Genomic DNA, 23,074 nt, shown 5'->3' on the forward strand with positions numbered 1-23,074 from the left:
AACAATATTAATACATCTGAAAAAAATTATTAGAAGAGATAAATAACAAACCTCTCAAAGCTGCTTTGGTAAAACCAGCTGCTCTCACTGCTGTCATTGGTCTAGTAACTCCATCCTTGAAAGAAAAAGAATCAATTAAAAGGTATTCTTAAATAAGATTTACTTATTTATAGTTCTGAACATGGCACATGTATTAACATAGTCCTTTTTTTGGTACCAATTTTTAATACTGATTTCTAAAAATAGAAAGATTTATTTATTTGAGAGAGAGAGAGAGAGAGAGAGAGCGCAAGAGAGAGTGTGGTGGGGGAGGGAGAGAAAAATTTTAAGCAGACTCCACACTGGGTGCAGAGCCTGACGCAAGGCTCGATCTCACTACCCTGAGATCATGACCTGAGTTGAAACCAAAAGTCAAACGCTTAACCAACTGTGCCACCCAGGCACCCCTTAATACTGATTTTTAGTCACTCTCTACTTATTCCTTACCCCTGCCTCCTCATATGTCAGTCCTGTTTCTACTTTCCCTTTCCCCTATAAAATATCAATTCCTTGCTTTAACTGTGCTTACTCCTAGTTTGAAAAGAAAACCTCAAGGATTTTTATATAACACCTTATATAAGTTATATAGGTTATCAGTTGGCTACTCCTCTGCTTTTTTGGTCTCCTATATGCCTAAGAGAAAAACTACAAAAATTGTTGCAAGTGATAGCACAGGATAAATGGGAGACAGAGTTCACTACACAAGCAAATTACCCGTTCTATGTGCATTCCCCAAAAGGATTTTATTTGAGACCTGAGTAAATCCAAGGAGATTTTGCCTCCAAAGATTCTGAACAGTCCAACCTTTAGCCCACAATTTAAAGAACTACAGTCATTATATAAGAAACACCTTCTTTAACATTTTAAAATAATCTAATAAAAAAGACTGGCAATAATATTCTAAGTCACAAGAGAGGCCCAAAATGAACCACATGACAGAGATACCTGAATAGCCCCTGTCATTGGTCTTCCCATCGATGATGCCAGGGATGTCTTGGACTAGTAAACAGAAAACTAAATTAAAATGATTCCAAAAAAAATCTATATTTAATTTTATAAAAACCAAGTTATAAAAGTTTTCTTCATAACTTTTTTCTTTATTATATTGGCAAGTAAATCTAATTCTTTCCATTTATAACCTGAGGATATAAGACTAAACAATAAAACTCTAAAACAAGCTTCAGCAAACTACAACCTTCAGTCTTTGTCAATAACATTTTATTGGAATATAGCCATACTTCGCTGGTCTGCCCATGGTTTATGGTGGCTTCTGTACTACAAATGACAGAGTTTGGTAGCTGCAACAGGGGCTATGATCTGCAAAGCCTAAATTGCCTGGCTCTTCACAAAAAATGTTTGCTGTTTCCTGTTCTGAAACATCACCAAAAATGAAATTTGTAACATGCTTAGGTTGATTAATAAAATCATGTTCCATTTGACACAGTAACATTATGTATATGATTACTTTCTTTATTCATATAAAGAAATAGTATGAAGTCAAGTATCTTGGACCTCTCTAGGTACTAAAACCATTTTTCTGACCCCTACAGAATATTGTAATAAAGACTAGGAAATGCTATTCCACCTCATTCTTTCATTTTTCTCACATTTCCTTTTTATTTCATTTATGCTAAGACATCCAAATTTGGGCAAGAGTTAAAAATTTTCCTTTATGGATTTTTACATAACATCTTTCCTCCAAAGATCTCAGATAAAAGCAAGACCCAAATATATGCTTCTGAAATTTTTCTCAAATGTTATTTTTTCAAATTTTATTTTTTATTGGTATGTTTTAAGATGTTATAAACATCATTACTTTTATATAACATTCAACTCGACATAAAATATGAATGGAATACACATGAGACTCGGTAATATTACACAAAAAATGAAAGGAAGTCAAACAACAAACACAAGATTTATAAACAGAAATGATAATAAAATATTTAATGATAAATTTATAACCAAAATGACTAGATTAGTAAAGCTATTTATCAAATTAGACTTTTTAAAGGTTTGTAACTATCCAAAATGAAAAATATATCTGGGTTACGGACTGAAAGATACCCCAAATTATTTAGAATTGCCTAAAGTAAACTTATGGATGAGAAAAAGCACCTTAATATTTTTAGCTTAAGTAAACCTACCCCATATCCAGTAGCTACAGGTCTAGTAACTGCTGTGCTTGGTATTTTAGCAGTTATCTTGGGGAGGAAAAAAAACATAGTTAATAGAAATCAGATTAAACTATCAATAGAAAACTAGAAAAACAATGGGAAATATAGACTCATTGATACAGAAATATTTATATAATATTCAGGATAACTTCTCTTAAATTATCCTAAATATTAAGGAGCCCAGGTATTTTTTTTAAAGGTTTTATTTATTTATTCATGAGAGATACAGAGAAAGAGGCAGAGACACAGGCAGAGGGAGAAGCAGGCTCCTGCAGGGAGCCCGATGTGGGACTCCATCCTGGGACTCCAGGATCATGCCCTGAGCTGAAGGCAGATGCTCAACCACTGAGCCACCCAGGTATCCTGAGCCCAGGTATTTTAAAGTATTAAGAAGGAGGCATATTCTGGAATTCATTTTAAAGGAGAAAAGAGACTTTAGAATTACTTGAAGTATAAATGAGAAAGATTAGTTTTCATGGCTGCATCTATCAGTCATTAATATACTTATTACTGCCAGCCAGTAGCCCTAACAATAGACACAGGATTTGGCATCAGAGAATCTGGGTTTGAATCTCAGCTCTCCTATTTTATTATTATTTTATTCGTATCTTTTCTCATCTTTGAAATAAGGATATCTTGATCACAAAATGGTAGTTGAAGTCAAATAGGATTATATAGGTGGAAATATCCTATACGTGTTAGTTGTTAGGCATATTTGAAATATTTGATTAAAACATCATTGGTAGAATAGCTCTACCTCTGGCTATGATAGACTGCTGTTTTAAACAACTTTCCCACTAGGAACAACTAAATATTTTTATATTTAGGACAAAATATTTTTATAAATTTTTTTATGAAAAATCAATTCAAATGTATTAAAGAACCAATAAGGCAGTGAAGAATTAACAAGGTCTCAAGATAAGGAAAAGGGAAGGCTAGAGAGTTACACCTGCAGTTGAGCCTGCTTTTCTCCAAAAGGCATGGCTGAAAAGCTGAATATAGCTCTCTACAGACTCACAGGTCTTAAGAAAGAAAATGGTGGAGTTGGCGGGGCTTGCCAAGGTGGCAATCCTGATAATCCTTTAGGCTTTAGACTGTGATCTCAAAAGGCTACAGTCTACAACTGAAAAGTAAATAAGAAGTATACAAGCCCTCATAAAATTGAAGTCCAATTTAGAATCATCTTAAACTCAAAAGGATTAAAGTAAGCCGGACTCCTAGTGCCTCTAGAACCATAAACAAAAGTAAATTCCGTAGTGAAAGACAAGATCCTCTAGAGCTGTGCTATCCAGTAGAACTTTCCTGCAGTAATGAAAATGTTCTATATCTGCCCTGTCTGATAAATCACATATGGGTGTTGAGCATCTGAAATGTGACTGGTGTGATAAGGATCTGAATTTGTATACTTTATTTTATTTTAAATAATTCAAAGGTACATATAACCAGTATGGTTATCATACTGGATAACTTAGACACACAGGCTTAAATTATTTCTAAAGATTTTCATTTACAATACCTGGCATTGAATCAAAAACAATCAGACATATAGGAGGCAAGATTACCTAACCAAAAGAGAAACAAAAGAATGGAAAGAAACTCATAAAAGAATACATATAATGGAAATGTCAGACACAGACTTTAACACAGACTTTAACTTTAACTGCTTAATACAATCAATGAATTAAAAGACAAGATTGACAATTTCAGTGGAGAACTGGAAAATATAAAAAGGAATAAATAGAAATTATAGAAGAGAAAGATAGCTGAAAATGTAAAATTCTGGCATTGCCCAGGAAGTTATATAGTACTAAGTTTTACTAGACTTTAATAACTTAAAGAGGAGTATTATAATTTTAAGAATGTATTATAATTTTAAGAATGTAATTTTAAGAATGTACAAAGAATGTATCAAAAGATAACATTGGGGAAAAATGGAATAACAAAAAAAGGAACAAAAGAAGGCAAGAAATGAGAGAAAATGATACATAAAAGAGCCAGGAAAAACCAAAACGCAAACAGTAAGAGAATGAATTAAAATTAAATCAGCAATTTCATTAAACGTAAATGGATTAAATGCTTCACTAAAAGAGTAAGATTATCAAACCACATTTAGAAAAGAGAACTGAATTACATTCTGCTAATGAAAAATACATCTTAAAAATATGGATATGTAAAAATTGGAAGTAAGCAGATGGGAAAGACATATCATGCAAATGCTAGACAAAAGAGAGCTTCTGTAGCCCTATCAATATATTTATATCTGACAAAATAGACATACAGCAGGACTAGAGATAAATGATTTCAAAAATAATAAAAGGCTCAATTTACATCAAAAATACAATAATTTGAAGTATTTTTTGCTCCAAATATATAAAGCAAAACCCTGAGAAAGAAGTAAATCCACATAGTGTAAATTTTGACATCTTTCTAACAGAACTAGTAGGCCCCTCAACCCAAAAAAATCAGTAAAAAATATAGAACTCTTGAACAAAACCGCTAACAAACTTGATCTGACATATCTTTGAAAAAGCTGAAAAGGAAGGATATGAGTCTCAGCAATTTTTTCCATAAGAACAAACTGAAGGAAAAGGACCATTATTCTTTTAACTACTTACAACTAAATCAGTGTTTTAGTTTTTTCATTTTTAGTATGGGATTGATCCCTTCAGATAGAGTGGATTTTAAACTGTCTCTTTCCTTATTCACCTTATACCTTCATCTGCAATGCCTTTCCTCCCATATCTAAAGGTCTCTCTTAATTATACATCCCCTTTAATATGCAACTGTAAATTTATCTTATAAGCAGCTTGTCTGATTATCCCAACTAGTGACAAATAACTTCTTTTTGTGGTCCCACAGGAATTTGTACTTTTAAAAAAAATATTTATTTTGCTTTGAATACATGTATCCATTTTATTTCCTTCCTAAGATTATAAAGTCCTTTGGAACTAGTAGAATTTTATCCCTTAAGTAAGCTTAATATCTTTCACATAGAAATTATATGATTTCTCCCTGTTTAACAGAGTAAGTAGGATGTGATGAAAATATCATTCAATAGGGGGTCAAGAGACTTAAGCTCTGCTCCAGTTATGGATAACTGTGAGACCTCTGGCCTCTCTAGGCTATAGTTTTTTCATCTATAAAATGAGGATCTCTAAAGAAGGGCCAGCATAATAAAATGATTACCTGATGTCTGATACTTGAAATCACTTAATAGAAGACAATGTTTGTTTATTTACTAAGTCACAGAATAAAGATTTATGAAGCATCTACAGTAGGCAAAGAAAATAATACTGAACAAGACAGCATGCCTCTTCAAAAAAGCTTAAAATCTAGTATTAGCTTAGTGAAAGAACTCAATCTATTCTTTAAAAAAGATTTTATTTATTTATTCATGAGAGACAGAGAGGAAGAGACATAGGCAGAGGGAGGAGGCTCCCTGCAGGGAGCCCAATGGGGGACTCGATCCCAGGATCCTGAAATCACGACCTGAGCCAAAGGCAGACGCCCAACCACAAAAGCCACCCAGGTGGCCCAACCTCTGATTTTTCTTCCATGATGAAGGTAACCTTAAAATTAAAATACACATTGTGAAAGGTAAAGTCAAGAATTAATATTATCCAAAGAAAGGTGTGGCTTTGCTCTTGGCTACTGGGAGTGATCTCTAGGCCCTTGGAATATCCTGCCTGATACGCATAGCTTTGTGTGCCAGGGGCTTCAGCCACCAGAGAATTGAACAATGTGTTTTATGAAGGGAGCTTTAGGACACATAATATCAGTTTAACTTCCAGAAGTATTAGTCTAAACCCCCAGGAGGGGCTGGAGACTAAATGTCAGCCATACAGACAGTATATGATAGAGCCCCAGTAAAAACTCTGGATACGAAAGTTGTAAGTGGTCTTCCCTAGTAGATAATACTATGTAAGTAATGTCATCACACACAGTGGCCAGGAAAAGTTAATTTCATGCAGGATTCCACAGGAAAAGGATGACCAGATGTTCCACATTTAGACGCCCCCCTCAGACTCTGTTCTATGTGTCTCTTCCCTTTGCAGATTTTAACCATATCCCTCTTCTGTAATAAGCCATGAATACAACAGCCTTCAGTGAGTTCTGTGAGCCCTTTCAAAGAATTACTGAACCTGAAGGTGATTTTGGGAATCCTCTAAATGTAAAATTGATGTCAGAAGTGAGAATAGAAAAAAAATAAAAAAATTAAAAAAATTAAAAATTAAAAAAAAAAAAAAAGAAGTGAGAATAGTTTTGTGGAGGACTGTGTCCTCTAAATGTATAGGTGGTTAAATTTATGTAGGGAACCAAACTAAATTCATTTACATAAATGTGATGGGAAAGCTACTCACAAGATCCTTTCCATTGTAAGTGGTTTAATACTAATCACTTATTTTTGGTAAATAATACATATGGCAGAGAGGAAAGAGAAAGTAACAAAGTGAGAGAAGATGAAAGCAAAAGGACACTTTTTCTAAAGCAAAAGAGTTGCTATATATCAGTTTCTTAACTTTGTAAGCCCCTGGCAAACAAAGATACACATATCAGGCAGGATATTCCAAAGGCTTAGAGATCACTCCCAGCAGCCAAGAGCAAAGCCATACATTTCTTACAGAGGTGTGTGTGTGTGTATGTGTGTATGCTCTGCATTGTCTGATGTTTGGCAGCATCTCTGCTGGCTATCCCTTAGATACCAGTGGCAGTCACCCAAGTTGTGACAATCAAAAATATCTCCAGGCCAAATGTACCTTGGGACAGTTGTGGAGGAGGACTGAGAACCACTGCTAGATAATAGTGAAGAAGTTCGGAAAAGCAGTTCAAAAAAGGGAATATTTGACATAGAACATTACAGATAGAACTTTCTTTTCTTTGCTATTTTACTTAGTGCCAACCTTGTTTATTTTCAACTATAAAAAAAGCTTGACAAATTTCATGCACTGCAGAAAGCAAATGCCTATGCTTTGCATGACACAAAAATGTTAATATTACTACTGAAAAACATCACTCTAACAATTCATGCATTGGTAGAATGCATAATTAACAGATTAATTAACAGAGGGGATTAATCCAAAGGAGGAGTAATTTGTAAATTATGTCCTGATGTTTTGGAGGATCAATATCCATGTAATTTTAAAAACTAGAAAGGCAAATATTTTTTAAACAATGAGCCTTTAAGGTAAATACATTCCAATGCTTTATATAATTAATACATTCTCAAGAGTATCAAGAAGCTTTTTGATCTAAAATACTTTAAAATTCACTGGATACACTGAAAGCTACAAAACACTGTGGAAAGAAATTAAACACAAAAATAAAGTCATCCTACATTGAAGGACTACAAAACTTAATATTAAGATGTTGATACTACTCAAAACAATCTAGAGATTCAGTGCAATCTCTACCAAAATCCCAATGTCCTTTTTTGAAGTAGTAGAAAATTCATCCTAAAATTCATTTCATTAAAGCTACTATATGTAAACAGTGTGGTAATGGCATAAATACAAACAAACCAATGGAAAAACCTTCCTATTTATAGTCAAATGATCTTCAACAAAGGTGTGAAGACTACATAATGAGGAAAGGTTAGTTTTTCCAACAAACAGTGCTGGGAAAGCTATATATCTACTTGAAAAGAATGAAATTAGAGCCTACTCTTATACTGACACACAAAAATTTAACTCAAAGTGCATTAAAGGCCTAAGCATAAAACTTAAAACTAAAACTCCTAGAGGAAAACACAGTGGAAAAATTTCATGATATTGAATGCAGCAGTGATTTCTTGGATTTGATAGGTAACAAAGTGAAAACAGAAAAATGACACTATATCAAGTAAAAACTTTTGTACATCAAAGGACACAAACAAAATGAAAAGGCAACCTATGAAATGGGAAAAATATGCAAATCATATATCTGATAAACGGTTAATATCCAGAATATATAAACACCTATAGCTCAACAACAAAAAAAATCAGATAACCTAGTTAAAACATTGGCAAAGAACTTGAATAGACATACAAATGGCCAACAAGGCCACAAAAAGAAATTCAGGATTACTCATCATTGGAGAAATGCCAATCAAAATCACAATTAAGAATCACTGTATGCTCATTAAAATTGTTACTATCAAAAAAATAGAAGGTAAATATCAGTGAGGTTGTAGAAAAAATAGAACCCTATTATTGTTAGTGGGATTGTAAAATGGTGCAACTGCTATGGAAAAACAGTAGGTTCCTCAAAAAATTCAAAATAGAATTACCATGGGATGTAGCAATCTTACTTCTGGGTATACATCCAAAGAACTAAAACCAGAGTTGGGAAGAGACATTTGCAAACCTACGCTCATAGCAGTAGTAGTCATAATAGTGAAAGGTAGGATACCCCAAGTATCCATGGTAGACAACATATCCATAGAAGGCAATGTGATATATATAAATACAATGGATTATTAATCTTAAAAAGGAAGAAAATCTTGTTACATCCTACAATATAGATGAACTTGAAGACATTATGCTAAGTGAACTAAAAGCCAATCACAAAAAGACAAAGACTGCATAATTGCACATATACGAGGTACCTAAAGTAGTCAAATTCAAATTCATAGAGGCAGAAGGTAGAAAGATGGTTGCCAGGAGCTGGAGGGATGATGCACAGTTCTTTAAATGGGTAGAGTTTCAGTTTGGGAGGGCAAAAAAGTTCTGGAGACCTGTTTCACAAGAATGAGAATATACTTAATGTACTGAACCATGCATTTAAAACTGGTTATAATGAGGAGGGACTGGAGAAGATGGTAGTAGATAAAAAGGACTCTAGGCTCACCTCAGCCCACAAACAGAACTAGATAACTATCAAATCATTCTAAATACTCCAGAAATCAATCTGAAGACTGGCAGAACAAACTATAACTAAAGGTAGAGAAGAGGACACATTGAAGAAGGTAGGATGGGGTTTAGGAGAGAAACATGGCTGCTGCAGTGGAAAGGGAGCTATGGTGATGGTGAAGGGTGAGAGACAGACTAAACACAAGAGAGTGCATGGGGGAAAACCAATTCCCATAGAAATTGGCTTGGAAAGTGAGAAGAGTCAAATTTCATGGATTCTAGCAAGTAGTGGGTCTTAAAGCCTAGAGTTTTAAATGTTAGCAGGCTTGGCTAGGATACACCCTGGATGGCATTGTGCTGCTCTTGCATAGAAGGCAGTAAACAATCTGCAGACACAAGGCATAGAAACAGCGATCCAAAGAGTGCCTGGGGCACATAGTGGGCAGGTTATTCACTCAAGTCAGAGCCCATCCCAGGGAGACAGTGTTCATAGACCACTTCGGAAACAAATAAATTGACTGTTGTCATTTTCCTCTATTGCGCTTCAACATAAGCATAAAACTACCTGTAGGAACCAACACAGCGGAGATCTTTATTAATTAACTTGCTTACTTCCACCCCTATCCTCACATATCAGTGAAAATGCACTTTGCAGTCAGGATTGTGTAAGTCCCAGCACTACAGACCCCTCCCTTGAGAAAACCAGCCCATACCGCTACCAACACCACACCTCCTGACCCAAGAATTTTGTGAGGCCTTGGTTTTGGTGGCAGTGGCAACAAGTCTCATTTCACAAATAGGTCAGAGCACACCTCATTAAAATTTGCCACATTCGGGCCAGGGACCAGACACTGCCCACAGCAGGCAAAGAGAGCTTCTGCAGACAACGGGCTTGAGGGATAAAGTGGCCAGGATACAACAGCAAGTACACACAGCACACGCTGGAGACACTCCTGGAAGCTCCAGGCTCTGGGGAGCAGGGGAAGCTACATGGCAGGGCACTACACACCATTACCCTCAAGAACAGAAGACATGATAGAAGAAGAAGACTTTCCTAACACACAGAAACAAGCACAAAGACTTAGACAAAATGAGAAGACAGAGGAATGTGTTCCAGATGAAAGAACAGGAGAAGGCCACAGCAGGAGATCTAAGCAAAACAGATATAAGTAACATGCTGGATAGAGAATTTAAAGAAATGATCATAAAGAGACTCAGTGGACTTGAGAAGAGTAGAATACATGAATGACACCCTAACACAAGATAAAGAATAACATAGCAGAGATAAAAGTACAATAAATGAAATGAGAAACATGCTTGGTGGAAGGAACAAAAGGCTGGAAGAAGCAGAGGAATGAATTAATGACCTAGAAGACAGAGCAGTGGAGAGTAATCAGGCTGAACAAAAGAGAGAAAAAAGAATTCTGCAAAGTGAGAATAGACTTAGGGACTCAATGACTCCACCAAATGTAGTAACATCCATATTATAGGAGACCCAGAAGAAAAGAGAAAAAAGGGGGCAGAAAACTTATTTGAAGAAATAATAGCTGAAAGCTTCCCTAATCTGGGGAAGAAAAGAGACATCCAGATCCAGGAGGCAAAGAGAACCCTCATCAAAATTGACAAAAGTAGACCAACACCAAGACATGTTATAATTAAAATGGCAAAATATAGTGATAAAGAAAAAATATTAAAAGCAGCAAGACAAAAGAAGGCAGTAACTTATGAGGGAAAATCCATTAAGCTAGCCAGAGATTTTTCAGCAGACACTTTCCAAGCCAGAAGGGAGGGGCATGTGCTAAATGGGAAAAATCTTCCGACAAGATTACTCTATCTAACAAGGCTATCATTCAGCATAGGAGGGGAGATTAAGAGTTTCCCAGACAAACAAAAACTGAATGAGTTCATGACCACTAAACCAGCCTGGGAAGAAATGTTAAAGCAGATTCTCTGAGTGGAAAAAAAAAAAAAAAAAGATTCTCTGAGTGGCAAGGAAAGACCAAAAGCGACAGTAAGAAAGTAGGAAACAGGCAGTAAAAATGAATATTTCTATAAAAAAAATCAGCCAAGGAACTCACAAAATAAAAGGATATAAAATATGACACCATATACCTAAAACGTGTGGAGGACAGGAGTAAAGAATGGGTTCAAACTTAAACGACCATTAAGATAGACTACTACATGCAGAAGCTGCTATATACAAACCAAATGGTAACCACAAATCAAAAACTACTAATGAATTATATACAAAGAAAAGAGAAAGAAATCCAAATGTATCACTAAAGAAAACAGCAAGCCATGAAACAGAGACTGATAAAGGATCAGAGAAAATCTTCAGAAACAACCACAAAACAAGCAATAAAGTGGCAAAAAATACACATCTATCAATCATTACTTTTAATGTAAATGGACTAACACTCCTATCAAAAGATATAGGGTGACAGAATGGATAAAAAAAAACAAGACCCATCTATATGCTGCCTACAAGAGACTCATTTTAGACTTAAAGCCACCTGCAGACTGAAAGTGAGGGAATGGAGAAACATCTACTATGCAAACGGATGTTAAAAGAAAGCCAGAGTAGTGGTACTTATATCAGACAAACTAGACTTTAAAACAAAGACTGTAATGACACAGAGGACAGTACATAGTAATAAAGGGGACAAGCCAACCAACAAGAAGACATAACAATTGTGTAAATATTTATGGACCCAACATGAAGCTAATGGATAATACAATAGTAGTATGAGACCTTACTTACATTGATGGATAGATAATCTACACAGAAAATCAACAAGGAAACAATAACTTTGCATGACACATGGGAACAGATAATTTAACAGATATATTCAGAACATTCTAACCTAAAACAGCGGAATACACATTATTTCAAGTGCACATAGAACATTCTCTAAAATAGATCATATATTAGGCCACAAAACAGGTCACAACCAGTTCAAGAAGACCAATGTCATACCATGCACCTTTTCAGGCCACAACACTATGAAACTAGAAGTCAACAAGAAAAAATCTGTAACGACCACAAATACATGGAAGTTAAAGAACATGCTACTAAACAGTGAATAGGTCAAAGGACATAAAGAAGAAATAAAGTACATGCCAAGTAATGAAAGTGAAAACACAAGAGCCCAAAACCTCTGGGATACAGCAATCGTGGTTCCAAGACAGAAGTATAGAATAACACAGACCTATCTCAAGAGGCAAGAAAAGTCTCAAATGAACAACCTAATCTTACAGTAAAGGAGCTAGAAAAAGAATGTAAACAAAGAATCAATTAGCAGAAGGAAGGAATAAAGATCAGAGCATAAATAAATTATACAGAAACTAAAAAAACAATAGAGCAATGAAGCCATTGCTGGTTCTTTGAAAAAATTAATAAAATTGATAAACCTCTAGCCAGGCTTATCAAGGAAAAAAGAGAAGGAATCCCAATCAATAAAGTCATAAATGAGAGGAGAAATAACAACAGTACAGAAATACAGTTATAAGAGAATGTAATGAAAAACTATATACCAACAAACTGGACAACCTAGAAGAAACGGATCAATTCCTAAGTTACCAACTTTAAAAAGGAAGAAATAGAAAATCTGAAGAGACCAATAGCGAGCCAAGAAATTGAATCAGTAATCAAAATATCCCAAAAAACAAAACTCCAGGACCAGATGGCTTACAGGCAAATTCTACCAAATATGAAAGCTCAAACTATTCTAAAAAATTGAAAAGGAAAACTTCCAAATTTATTCTATAAGTCAGCATTATCCTGATACCAAAACCAGATAAAGGCAACACCCAACAAAGAGAACTACAGGCCAGTATCTCTGAGGAACATAAATGTAAAAGTTCTCAACAAAATACTAGCCAACTGAATCCAGTAATACATTTTAAACAACCTATTGACTATGATCAGTGGGATTTATTCCTAGGCTGCAAGAGTGGTTCAATATTTGCAAATCAATCAATGTGATATACTACGTTAATAAGAGGAAGGCTAAAAACCATGTGACTATTTCGATAGATGCAGAAAAAGCATTTGACAAAGTACAACATCCATTCCTGATAAAAACCCTCAACAGAGGAGGTTTAGAGGCAACATACTTCAACATAATAAAGGGCATATATGAAAAACCCACAGCTAACATCATCCTAAATGGAGAAAAACTGATAGCTTTTCCTCTACAGTCAGGAATAAGAGAGGGATGTCCACTCTCACTTTTATTAAACGTTGTAGTGGAAGTCTTAGCCATAAGCAATGAAACAACAGAAAGAAATAAAAGGCATCCAAATTGGCAAGGAAGAAGTAAAACTTTCACTATTTGCTGATGACATGATATTCTATGTAGAAAACCCAAAAAATTCCACCAAAAAAACTGGTAAAACTGATAAACGAATTCAGTAAAGTCAGAGGACACAAAATCAACAGAGAAATCTGTTGCGTTTCTATAATGAAGCAGTACAAAGAGAAATTAAGGAATCAATCCCATTTACAATTGCACCAAAAATAGTAAGATACCTAGGAATAAATCTAACCAAAGAGGTGAAAGACCTGTACTCCGAAAACTACAAAACACTAATGAAAGAAACTGAAGAGGATACAAATGGAAAGATATTTCATGCTCATGGATGGTAACAACAAATATCATTAAAATGTCGATACTACCCAAAGCAATCTACACATTTAATGCAATCCCTTTCAAACCAACAGCATTTTTTACAGAACAAGAACAAACAACCCAAAACTAGTATGGAAGCACAAAAGACATTCAATAGCTAAAGCAATCTTGAATAAGAAAGGCAAAGTGGGAGGCACCACAATTCGGATGTTAAGTTATATTACAAAGCTGTAGTGATCAAAACCGGTACAATACCGGCACAAAAACAGACACATAGGCAATGGAACAGAAGAACAGAAAATACAGAAATGAGTTCACAACTATATGGTCAATTAATCTTCAACAAAGCAGGAAAGAATACCTAATGGGAAAAAGACAATCTCTTCAATAAATTGGTGCTCGAAAAACAGGACAGCCGCATGCAAAAGAATGAAACTGAAGTATTCTCTTTCACCATACACAGAAATAACTCTCAAAATGGGTTAAAAATTTAAATGTGAGATCTAAAACCAAAGACGTCCTTGAAGAAAGCACAAGCAATAATTTCTCTGGGATTGGTCATAGCAGCTTTTTTCTAGATTGGTCCCCTGAGGCAATGAAAATTAAAGCAAAAAAAAACTTTGGGACTACATCAAAATAAAAAGCTTCTGCACAGCAAAGGACCAATCTAATAAAACCCAAAAGGCAACCTATGGAATGGGAGAAGATATTTGCAAATGACCTATCCAATAAAGGGTTACCATCCAAAATATATGAAGAACTTATAAAACTCAACATCCAACAAATAATCCACTTAAAAAATGGGCAGAAGACATAAACAGACATTTCTCCAAAAAAGACACCCAGACACATGAAAAGATGTTCATCATCACTTATCATCAGAGAAATGCAAATATAAACTACAATGCGCTACCACCTCATACCTGTTGTCAGAGTGGCTAAAATCAACAACACAAGAAACAACAGGCATGGGCAAGGATGTGAAGAGAAAAGGAATATTCTTGCACTGTTAGTGGGAATGCAAACTGATATAACCACTGTGGAAAACAATATGAAGGTTTCTCAAAAAGTGAATAATAGAACTATCCTATGATCCAGCAATTACACTAGTATTTACCCAAAGAATACAAAAACACGAATTCAAAGGGATTCATGCACCCCTATGTTTACAGTAGCATCATTTACAATAGCCAAATTATAGAAACAGCCCAGGTGTCCATCAATTGATGAATGGACAAAGAAAAGGTATGTATATATGTATGTATATGTGTATGTATGTATATATATATGTGTGTATATATATATAATTGATGGTATGTATATATATATTTTTGTTATATATATAACAAAATTATTTATTTATTCATAAAAAGGAATGAAATCTTGCCATTTTCAAGGAAATGGATGAAGCTAGAGAGTATAATGCTAAGTGAAGTAAGATGAAGACAAATGTCATTTGATTTCACTCATATGTGGAATTTATACAAAGGGAAACAAGCAAACAAACAAAGGAAAGACAAATCAAGAAACAGACTCTTAGCTATAGAGAATAAACTAATGGTTACCAGAGAGAAGGTGGGTGAATGGATAGGTGAAATAGGTGATGGGGATTAAGGAGGGCACTTGCTGTGATGAGCACCAAGTGATATATGTAATTGTTGATTCACTATACAGAGTACCCGAAACTAATATAACACTGTATTAACAACTGAAATTGAAAAATTAAATTAAATAAATAAAAATGGTTAAGATGGCAAATTTTATGTTGTGTTTTTTCACCACAGCAAAAACAATTTACTTACTGGAGGTCTTCTGCCATGGCTAGTTCTCACTGCTTGCTGAAAAGCTGTGTCATTCTCTAATTCCTAAAATGAAAAGGCAAATTTAACATTCAACATGATGTGAGAATTAAAAAAAAGTTTAATGTCTTCTGTTTGGTATTCATGATCCTCTATAATTCATCTTACCCCATGTGTTGACAGCCAGGTAGTGGCTCAAGAACTGCTGTCCTCAAAGCTCCCCTTCATGCTACCCAAATATCAAGGCTCCTTCCTTGTCTAGGAAGAGTAGTACTGGTAATGTTGATCAACTGTAAGGATATTTTATTGACCACTGTTTAAATGCGTAGTACCATTATCCCTGGTTACAAGATCAAGTACAGAAGGACATGGCCTTTCTTCTGTTTCTTTCTTCCAAATAGCTAGAGCAGTAAGAGCAGAGACCCACATTTCTTCCTCTCCCACTCTCTCCTCCTCTATATGCTGGGACCATGGTTAATAGCCCCATCTTGAAAAACCTTAGGTCATTTTATTTTGCTGGAGAAGTCAAGTATGGAATTCAGAATGGAGCTGAGCAAAGAGAATGATCCACAGGGTCCAATCTGCTGTCCCACTTGGAACCAAAGCCTCAGTTGAAGTAAGATGTTATTATGCTTTGCTGATTCCTGTGTGTATTCATATTCTTTATCAGGAAAGATGAGGAAAGTAGCATAAAAGCAAAGTACAAATGTTCCTGGGTTTCCATCACAAATGCCATTTTTACACTCTCTCAAAAGCACCCAGTCTTGCCAACCCCAACCTTCCAAACAGCCTTTATTTCCTAGTCCTTCACCAATATAAACTCTGGCTCTAACCCCTCACATACATGTCACGGGCAATTGTCAAACTTGCCTCTAGTTTATGTCAGTCTAGTTCCCACAAAAACATACTTTCTGATTGTTAAAGAAAAAAAAATACAAACAGTAAGTTAAAAGAGTCACTATCAATTAACTTTTAAAAACCTCTGCAAATAAAGTAAAATGTTTATATAACCAGGATGTTAATAAAATGCACTTTAAACGTGATTTTATTATGCCCAATCATTCTTTAATTTTTACCTTAAATAATCCTTATGACCTTCCATATCAACTACACAAAATTAATGAGTACACAATTCTCAGTTAGTTATGGAAACTAGGCAATTTTCATATGAAGTATAAAGCCAACGGCAACCTTTAGCATAATTAATTATCCTACTCTAGCAGATCCCTTAGGAAAAGGGAGGCTTCTAATATTCCTAAACAATAAATAAAATTTGATTAATCAGCTGAATGAATTCTAACTAAATGACAAACTAAAAATTGTCAACAAACTCTCTAATTACAAATACCACACTAACAAACTTTTGGAATTTTTCTTTATGATTTTATCAGCAATTTGCATAATCTATGAACATCTTAGAAACTATTTCAATTAATTCATTTATAAATTAAGTTTGTTATTATTCTAATTAATTAAGATATAAGAAAACCATGGGTAAACCAAGTGTCCTTTTACTTTACTATTTTTTTTCCGTGTCTGGCATTCTGAATATTCTCTTTGAATTAAACAGTGAAGCTACATTGATGATCTGAGAAGTTAGGAAGTTTCTCTGGTTCTTTGAAAGTGATCATATTCATGATCTATTAATTCCACTTCTGGGACTCTAGTCAGGAAATGTTTGCTCAAAATACAGAAAGTCATTTATGCATAAAATTGTTCATAGTTGTTATTTACAACAGAAGATTGGAAATAAATATCTTATGATCTAAAAATAGTTCTAATCAACTATACATATTCAGTAAAATGCAGCAATTAAAATTATACAGTTGACCTTGAATAACATTCGGTTTGGACTGCGTGGGTCTACTTATACATGGATTTTTTTCCTCAATAAATATATTGGGAAATTTTTTGAGATTTGTGACAATTTGAAAAAAACTCACAAACCATCAAGCCTAAAAATACTGAAAAAATTAAGAGAAAGAAATTATTGTTAAGAATTCAGTATATGATGTATATATAACATACAAAATATGTGTTACTTGATGATGTTATCAGTAAGGCTTCTGGTCAACACTGGGTTATTAGTAGTTATGTTTTGGGGAAATCAAAAGTTATATGTGGAATTTTGACTGCATGGGGGGAAGGAGGAGGTGGGTTGGTATCCCTAAACACCATGTTGTTCAAGGGTCAAATGTATTTAAATTTTTAGTATCATGAGACATTGCTTATGATGTAGTTAAATGTAAAAAAGCAAATAGAAAAGTAAATAAATGCTAGTTCAATTCCAAATGTGCAAAAAAAAAAAACAAAAAACTGTATATGTATGCATGAAGGAAAGAAAGCAACCAAATGTTAACAGTAATTATTTGGAGTGATGGGATTATTTTGTTTTCAATAGTGAGCATGTACATTTTTTATACTTAAAACTTTCAAAACCCAGAAAAAGGGCAAGAGTTCAGTGGTTTTCAAAATTTATGCAAACTTAGGAAAACATCTATGTTTCAATATAGGTTTTTAAAAAGGAGTCTATATAATATCTGTGTATACACAGTGTATATAAGGAGAGAAACAAACACTTGTGTATATTAAAAGATAGCAAAATGTCAGGTGATATATACTTAATATAGGTGATCTTTGGGTGATAGGATTTACATTGTTTTTCTTCAAACTTCTGTATTCTTTAAATTTTCTGTAAATGATCATATCTCTTAGATTTTTATTTCACATAGAATAAACAGTTTCTGTAATATTTCCTTGTTTTGTTTCTAGGTCTCACATTCACAGACTACCATTTTTCTCCAGAGGAAAAAAAATGAAAAATGACTAAAAGCTATATGAAAAACTCTAGAATAGAATAATATTTCCTAACTTCATATAAAGTCCTATAAAAGCTAGCATTTGATTATAATATACTAGCAAAAAAATTAACAACCATATGCTTCACCCTAACTTTTTTCAGGCACTAATTCAAGATAACTTTATAAAAAAGTTTTGTTTTGTTTAACGGTGTAGAAACTCTAACTCTCACAATGATATAAACAGATTTACAAAAAACAAATGTTTTTGAAAACATTCAAATTTCTTTTTAAAAGTTCAAATATTTGTCTTTTTTTTTTTCAAATATTTGTCTTAATAACAATTTCATCTTTTAGTTTACTATCCCATTAAATACTAAGTAGATAAATAATTACTGACATGAATTTAAATATTTATATAAGACAAAAAGCAGGTTACAAAACAATACACATAGAATGATACCATTTCATCCAAAAATATATAGAGACACAAATAAATTGTATAGAGAAATGTTTGGTGAGATAAGCATTATATGTTAGTTAACATTTATCTCTGGATAGTGACAGTTTCTGTGATATAATTTTTCTTGATGCTTATTTCTGTTTAAGTTTTCTATAAAAGACTCATATAATTTAATTAAAAAATCACTATATAACATTCAAAATCAGAGCACTTAAGAAAACTGGTTTTAGATACTTTAAATGATTTAATTCTTTTTACTTACACATTCAGATAGCTAGTGCTGGAAAAGACAAGTATATAATTGATCCTAATTTGTTTATGTAACTTTTTCATGGTTTCCCCTTTTGCTGCAATTAGTATTATTAGAAGGTAGTACAGAATTCAGTAATAGCACTTTTCTAGGCTTTTAACCAGTTTATTTAATCTAAAGCATAATAAAGCAGAATACTCAAATCCAAAGTTTTCATAAAGACCAACATAAAAAACCAGATTTTTTTTTTTTTACCTCAGTATCATAGGTTGGATTGTAGTCATTATAACCAGAATAAAGATCATCTTCATCTGTCTCTGGAGCCAGGTGTACATTTTGCATCATTTGTACCTATGAAAAATTGGCAGTGTAAATATATTCCTGATATATGAAATAATTCATAATTGAAATAAAATATAACTACTTAAAACCTTTCTGGTCAAATTTATTGCTACATATTTTTATGACTTGAAATTTTTTTCACATCAAATTCTCAAAACTAGGTGTTAAAACATGCATTTGTTGCTCTCATTTCACATTTATTCCATACTTATTACATTAAAAGGCCAGTGACAGGCACTAAAGGAGTACAGTTGGTTGCCCTTATTTTCAAAGAACTTAGTATCAAGTGCAGAAAGAAGAAGGTATGTAAATTATAATGCAATGCAGAAACCACTACGTACCTGCCACAATGGCTAAACTTAAAAAACCAACAACATAATAGGTCAGCAAAGATATGGAGTAATCTAAACAGTCATACATTGTTTTTGGGGGTGTAACATGGCACAATTTTGGAAAAAAAGTGTGGTCGTTTCATAAAATTAACATTTCTTTCTTATGAACCCACAATTCCATCCCAAAGTACTTACCTGAAGGAAATGAAAACAGAGGTCCATAAAAATATTAATATGCAAATGTTCATAGGAGCTTTGTTCTTAATAGTCGAAAACTAGGAACAGGCCAGGTGCCCATCAACAGAAAGGATAACCAAAATGCAGCATATTTATGCAATGAAGTATTATTCAGCAATAAAAAATAATGCACTGACGACACATATAATATGGAAGAATTATGTTGAGTGAAAGAAGTCTCACAAAACAGTACCTTATGTATGGTTTCATTAATTTAAAATTATAGGACAGGCAAAACTATTGTAGAAAACAATCAGAACAGTGGTTGCTTTTTAGGTATGGAGACTAGAGATTGAATGGAAAAGTGCAGGATTATAGAATTTTCTAGGGTGATAAGTATTCTATATCCTGTTAGGGGTTTGAGTTATACTGGTATACACTTGCAAAAACTCAATAAGTGCATACTTGAAATTTTTCTTTTCATTATACATTTTTTCTTAACAGAAAAAAAAAAGAATTTTTTTAAAAATTCAAACTACAATTAATATGCATACTTAAATATTTAAGGGAAAGCTTAATATCTGTAATGTAGTTTGATGTGCATAAAAATAACATGGAAATAATGAATAGGTTTGTGATAAAGCAAGTATAGAAAAATGTTAATGGTAGAATCTATGTAACAGTTATGATGTTCACTGTAAAATTCTTTAAGCTTGGGGATCCCTGGGTGGCTCAGCGGTTAAGTGCCTGCCTTCGGCCCAGGGCGTGATTCTGGAGTCCCGGGATCAAATCCCTGCATGGAGCCTGCTTCTCCCTCTGCTTCTCTCTCTCCCTGTGTCTCTTATGAATAAATGAATCTTTAAAAAAAATTCTTTAAGCTTTACTGTACATCTGAAAATTTTCATAATAAAGTGTTGAAAGAAAAAATGCAAGACAGAATAAAACAGATGTCAGAGCAAAGTAAAATAGAAGTGTGGAGGAATTATAATTACTGTATACATATACTGTAGATGTAGTACTGTAGATGTAGTAATTACTCAAGAATTCTGGAAGAATTCTCAGACAAGGAATCATTCAAATGGAGAAATATTTTAGGCAATTTGGGGGAAGGGGCAGGCTAGCTAACCAAGAAATGTAGTATTGAACTACTTTACCTTAAAATACTTATTCTCTTTAAAGCCTGTACAATTTTAAGTGTGCCAGTAAATTCCATCAAAAATTTCAGCCTAATCTTAATGCTCAGTATAACACCAAACATATGTAGCTACTTGTAACCATTAAAAAAATTTTTAAATGTGAAATATAAAATTATTAATTTTTTGTATAATTTACATACAATAAATTTTACCTTTTTAAGGTGTATAATTCAGTGGTTTTTAGTATATTCACAAGGTTGTGCAACCACCACCACTATCTAATTCCAGAACGTTTTCATCACTCTATACTCCGGGAGCCTGTTAGCTGTCATTCTTCATTCGTCCCTCCTCCCAGCCTATAGCACTAATCTACTTTGTCTCTATGGATTTGCCAACTCTGGACATTTCATATGGAATCATCAATCAAAATTTTTTTTACCAATCAAATGGAATTATCCAATACATAGCCGTTTATGTCTGGTTTCTTTCATTTAACATAATGTTTTCAAGGTTCATCCATGTTGTAGCATGCATCAGTACTTCATTCCTTTTTATGATTGAATTATATTTTATCTATTTATTAGTTAATAAACATTTGGGTTGTTTCACTCTATGGTTATTAATACTGAAGCTGCTACAAACATTGGTGGAGATTTAGTGTGGACATAAATTTTCAATTCTATCGAGTGTAGACTAGGAACGACATTGTTGGGTCATACGGCAACTCTACATTTAATTTTTGGAGGAGCTCCTAGATTCCAAAGTGGCTGCACGTTTTACATTCCACCAGCAATGCATGAAGATTCCAATTTCTCCATGTCCTAACCAACACCGGTCATTGTCCCTCTTTTTGATGATAGCTATTCTAATGGGCATTTAACGGTATCTGTGGTTTTGATTTGCATTTCCTTGACGACTAATGATGTTGAGCATCTTCTCCTATGCTTATTGACATCTTGTATGTCTTTGGAGAAATGTCGTTAAGATGCTTCGCCCATTTTTAAAACCTGGGTTATTTGTTTTACCTGAGTTACAAATATTCTTTATACATTAATATTTTTATCCCATTCTATGCACTGTCCTTTCATTTTCTTGATAGTATTCTTTGAAGTATCCTTTGAATTTTGATGATGTACAATCTACCCATTTTTTTCCCTCGGTTGCTTGTGCTTTTAGTGTCACATCTAAAAAAACCCACTGCCTAACCTCAAGAAGATTTACATCTGTTTTCTTTTAAGAGCTTTATAGCTTTAGCCCTTACATTTAGGTCTTTTAAGTTAACCTTTCATTACTTTTTAGAGATGAAAACTCACTACTATGAAAGAAAATGTCAATCAGGTAGAAACGTTCACTTCAAATACCACTAATGGCATTAAAAGTCACTGGTATACAAACTCTCAGCTATAAAATAAGTCATGGGGATGTAAATTATAGCAAAGAGATTATAGTCATAATATCGTAGTAACTTTGGTGACAGATGGTAACTAGATTTATTGTGATCCTTTTGGAATGTACATAAATTTCAAATCACTGTCTTGCACACTTGAAATTCACATAAGGTGTATGTCAACTACAAGAAATAAAAATTTAAAAAATAAGTCATTCATATAAGATATAGAAAATATCTTTAAAACATTAGCTCAGAAAATGCTATGTTAGTGGTTCTCAAACTTTAGCATGCATAGGAAACCTCGGGGATTGCTAAAATACAGATTGTTACTCCCCCAGCAGCAGAGTCTGTGACTCATTAGGTCCTGATGGGAGTCATGACCACCCCTCGGCCCTCACAGTGTGCATTCCCAACAAGTTCCCAAGTGTTGCTGATGATGCTTGTCTGAGAACCCCACTGTGAGGGTTTTTGCTAACCAAGAACCTTCTGAGTATGAGTCCTATTTCCGTCCGCTCAGCTTACATGCACGTCATGAAAACAAGTAACTTTTAGAACTAGATATCCTTCCTGCTGGGTTGCAAGCACAGTGGAATTAGTTTACGTCCGAGACTTTTGCTGAACAGACATATAGTGAGCAAATTAATTTAAAAGATGTAGAAAGTAAGGCCAGGGGAGGTGAAGTACGGGTAGCAGAACAAATACAACTTCGGTTT

General features: G+C 33.9%; 1 protein-coding gene across 7 annotated transcripts in view; it reads right to left on the reverse strand.

Annotated features, from left to right (window-relative positions):
* The window catches only part of IFT88 (intraflagellar transport 88), a 135,646-nt gene that overhangs the window by 111,655 nt on the left and 917 nt on the right, over positions 1–23,074 (reverse strand). For all 7 annotated transcript variants that reach the window (XR_012016337.1, XR_012016338.1, XM_072795819.1 and 4 more), the window contains exons 2-6: positions 19,240–19,335; positions 15,477–15,539; positions 2,187–2,243; positions 985–1,038; positions 52–115 (exon numbers count right to left, since the gene is read on the reverse strand). Coding sequence is in view for 5 of the 7 variants with exons in the window: in XM_072795819.1 (XP_072651920.1) it covers positions 52–115; positions 985–1,038; positions 2,187–2,243; positions 15,477–15,539; positions 19,240–19,329 (328 nt within the window). In the remaining 2 variants the exon portion in view is untranslated. The remainder of the gene's footprint in view (positions 1–51; positions 116–984; positions 1,039–2,186; positions 2,244–15,476; positions 15,540–19,239; positions 19,336–23,074) is intronic.

This window comes from Canis lupus, chromosome 24 (genome assembly GCF_048164855.1).
Source record: "Canis lupus baileyi chromosome 24, mCanLup2.hap1, whole genome shotgun sequence".
Classification (NCBI taxonomy): Eukaryota; Metazoa; Chordata; class Mammalia; order Carnivora; family Canidae; genus Canis; species Canis lupus.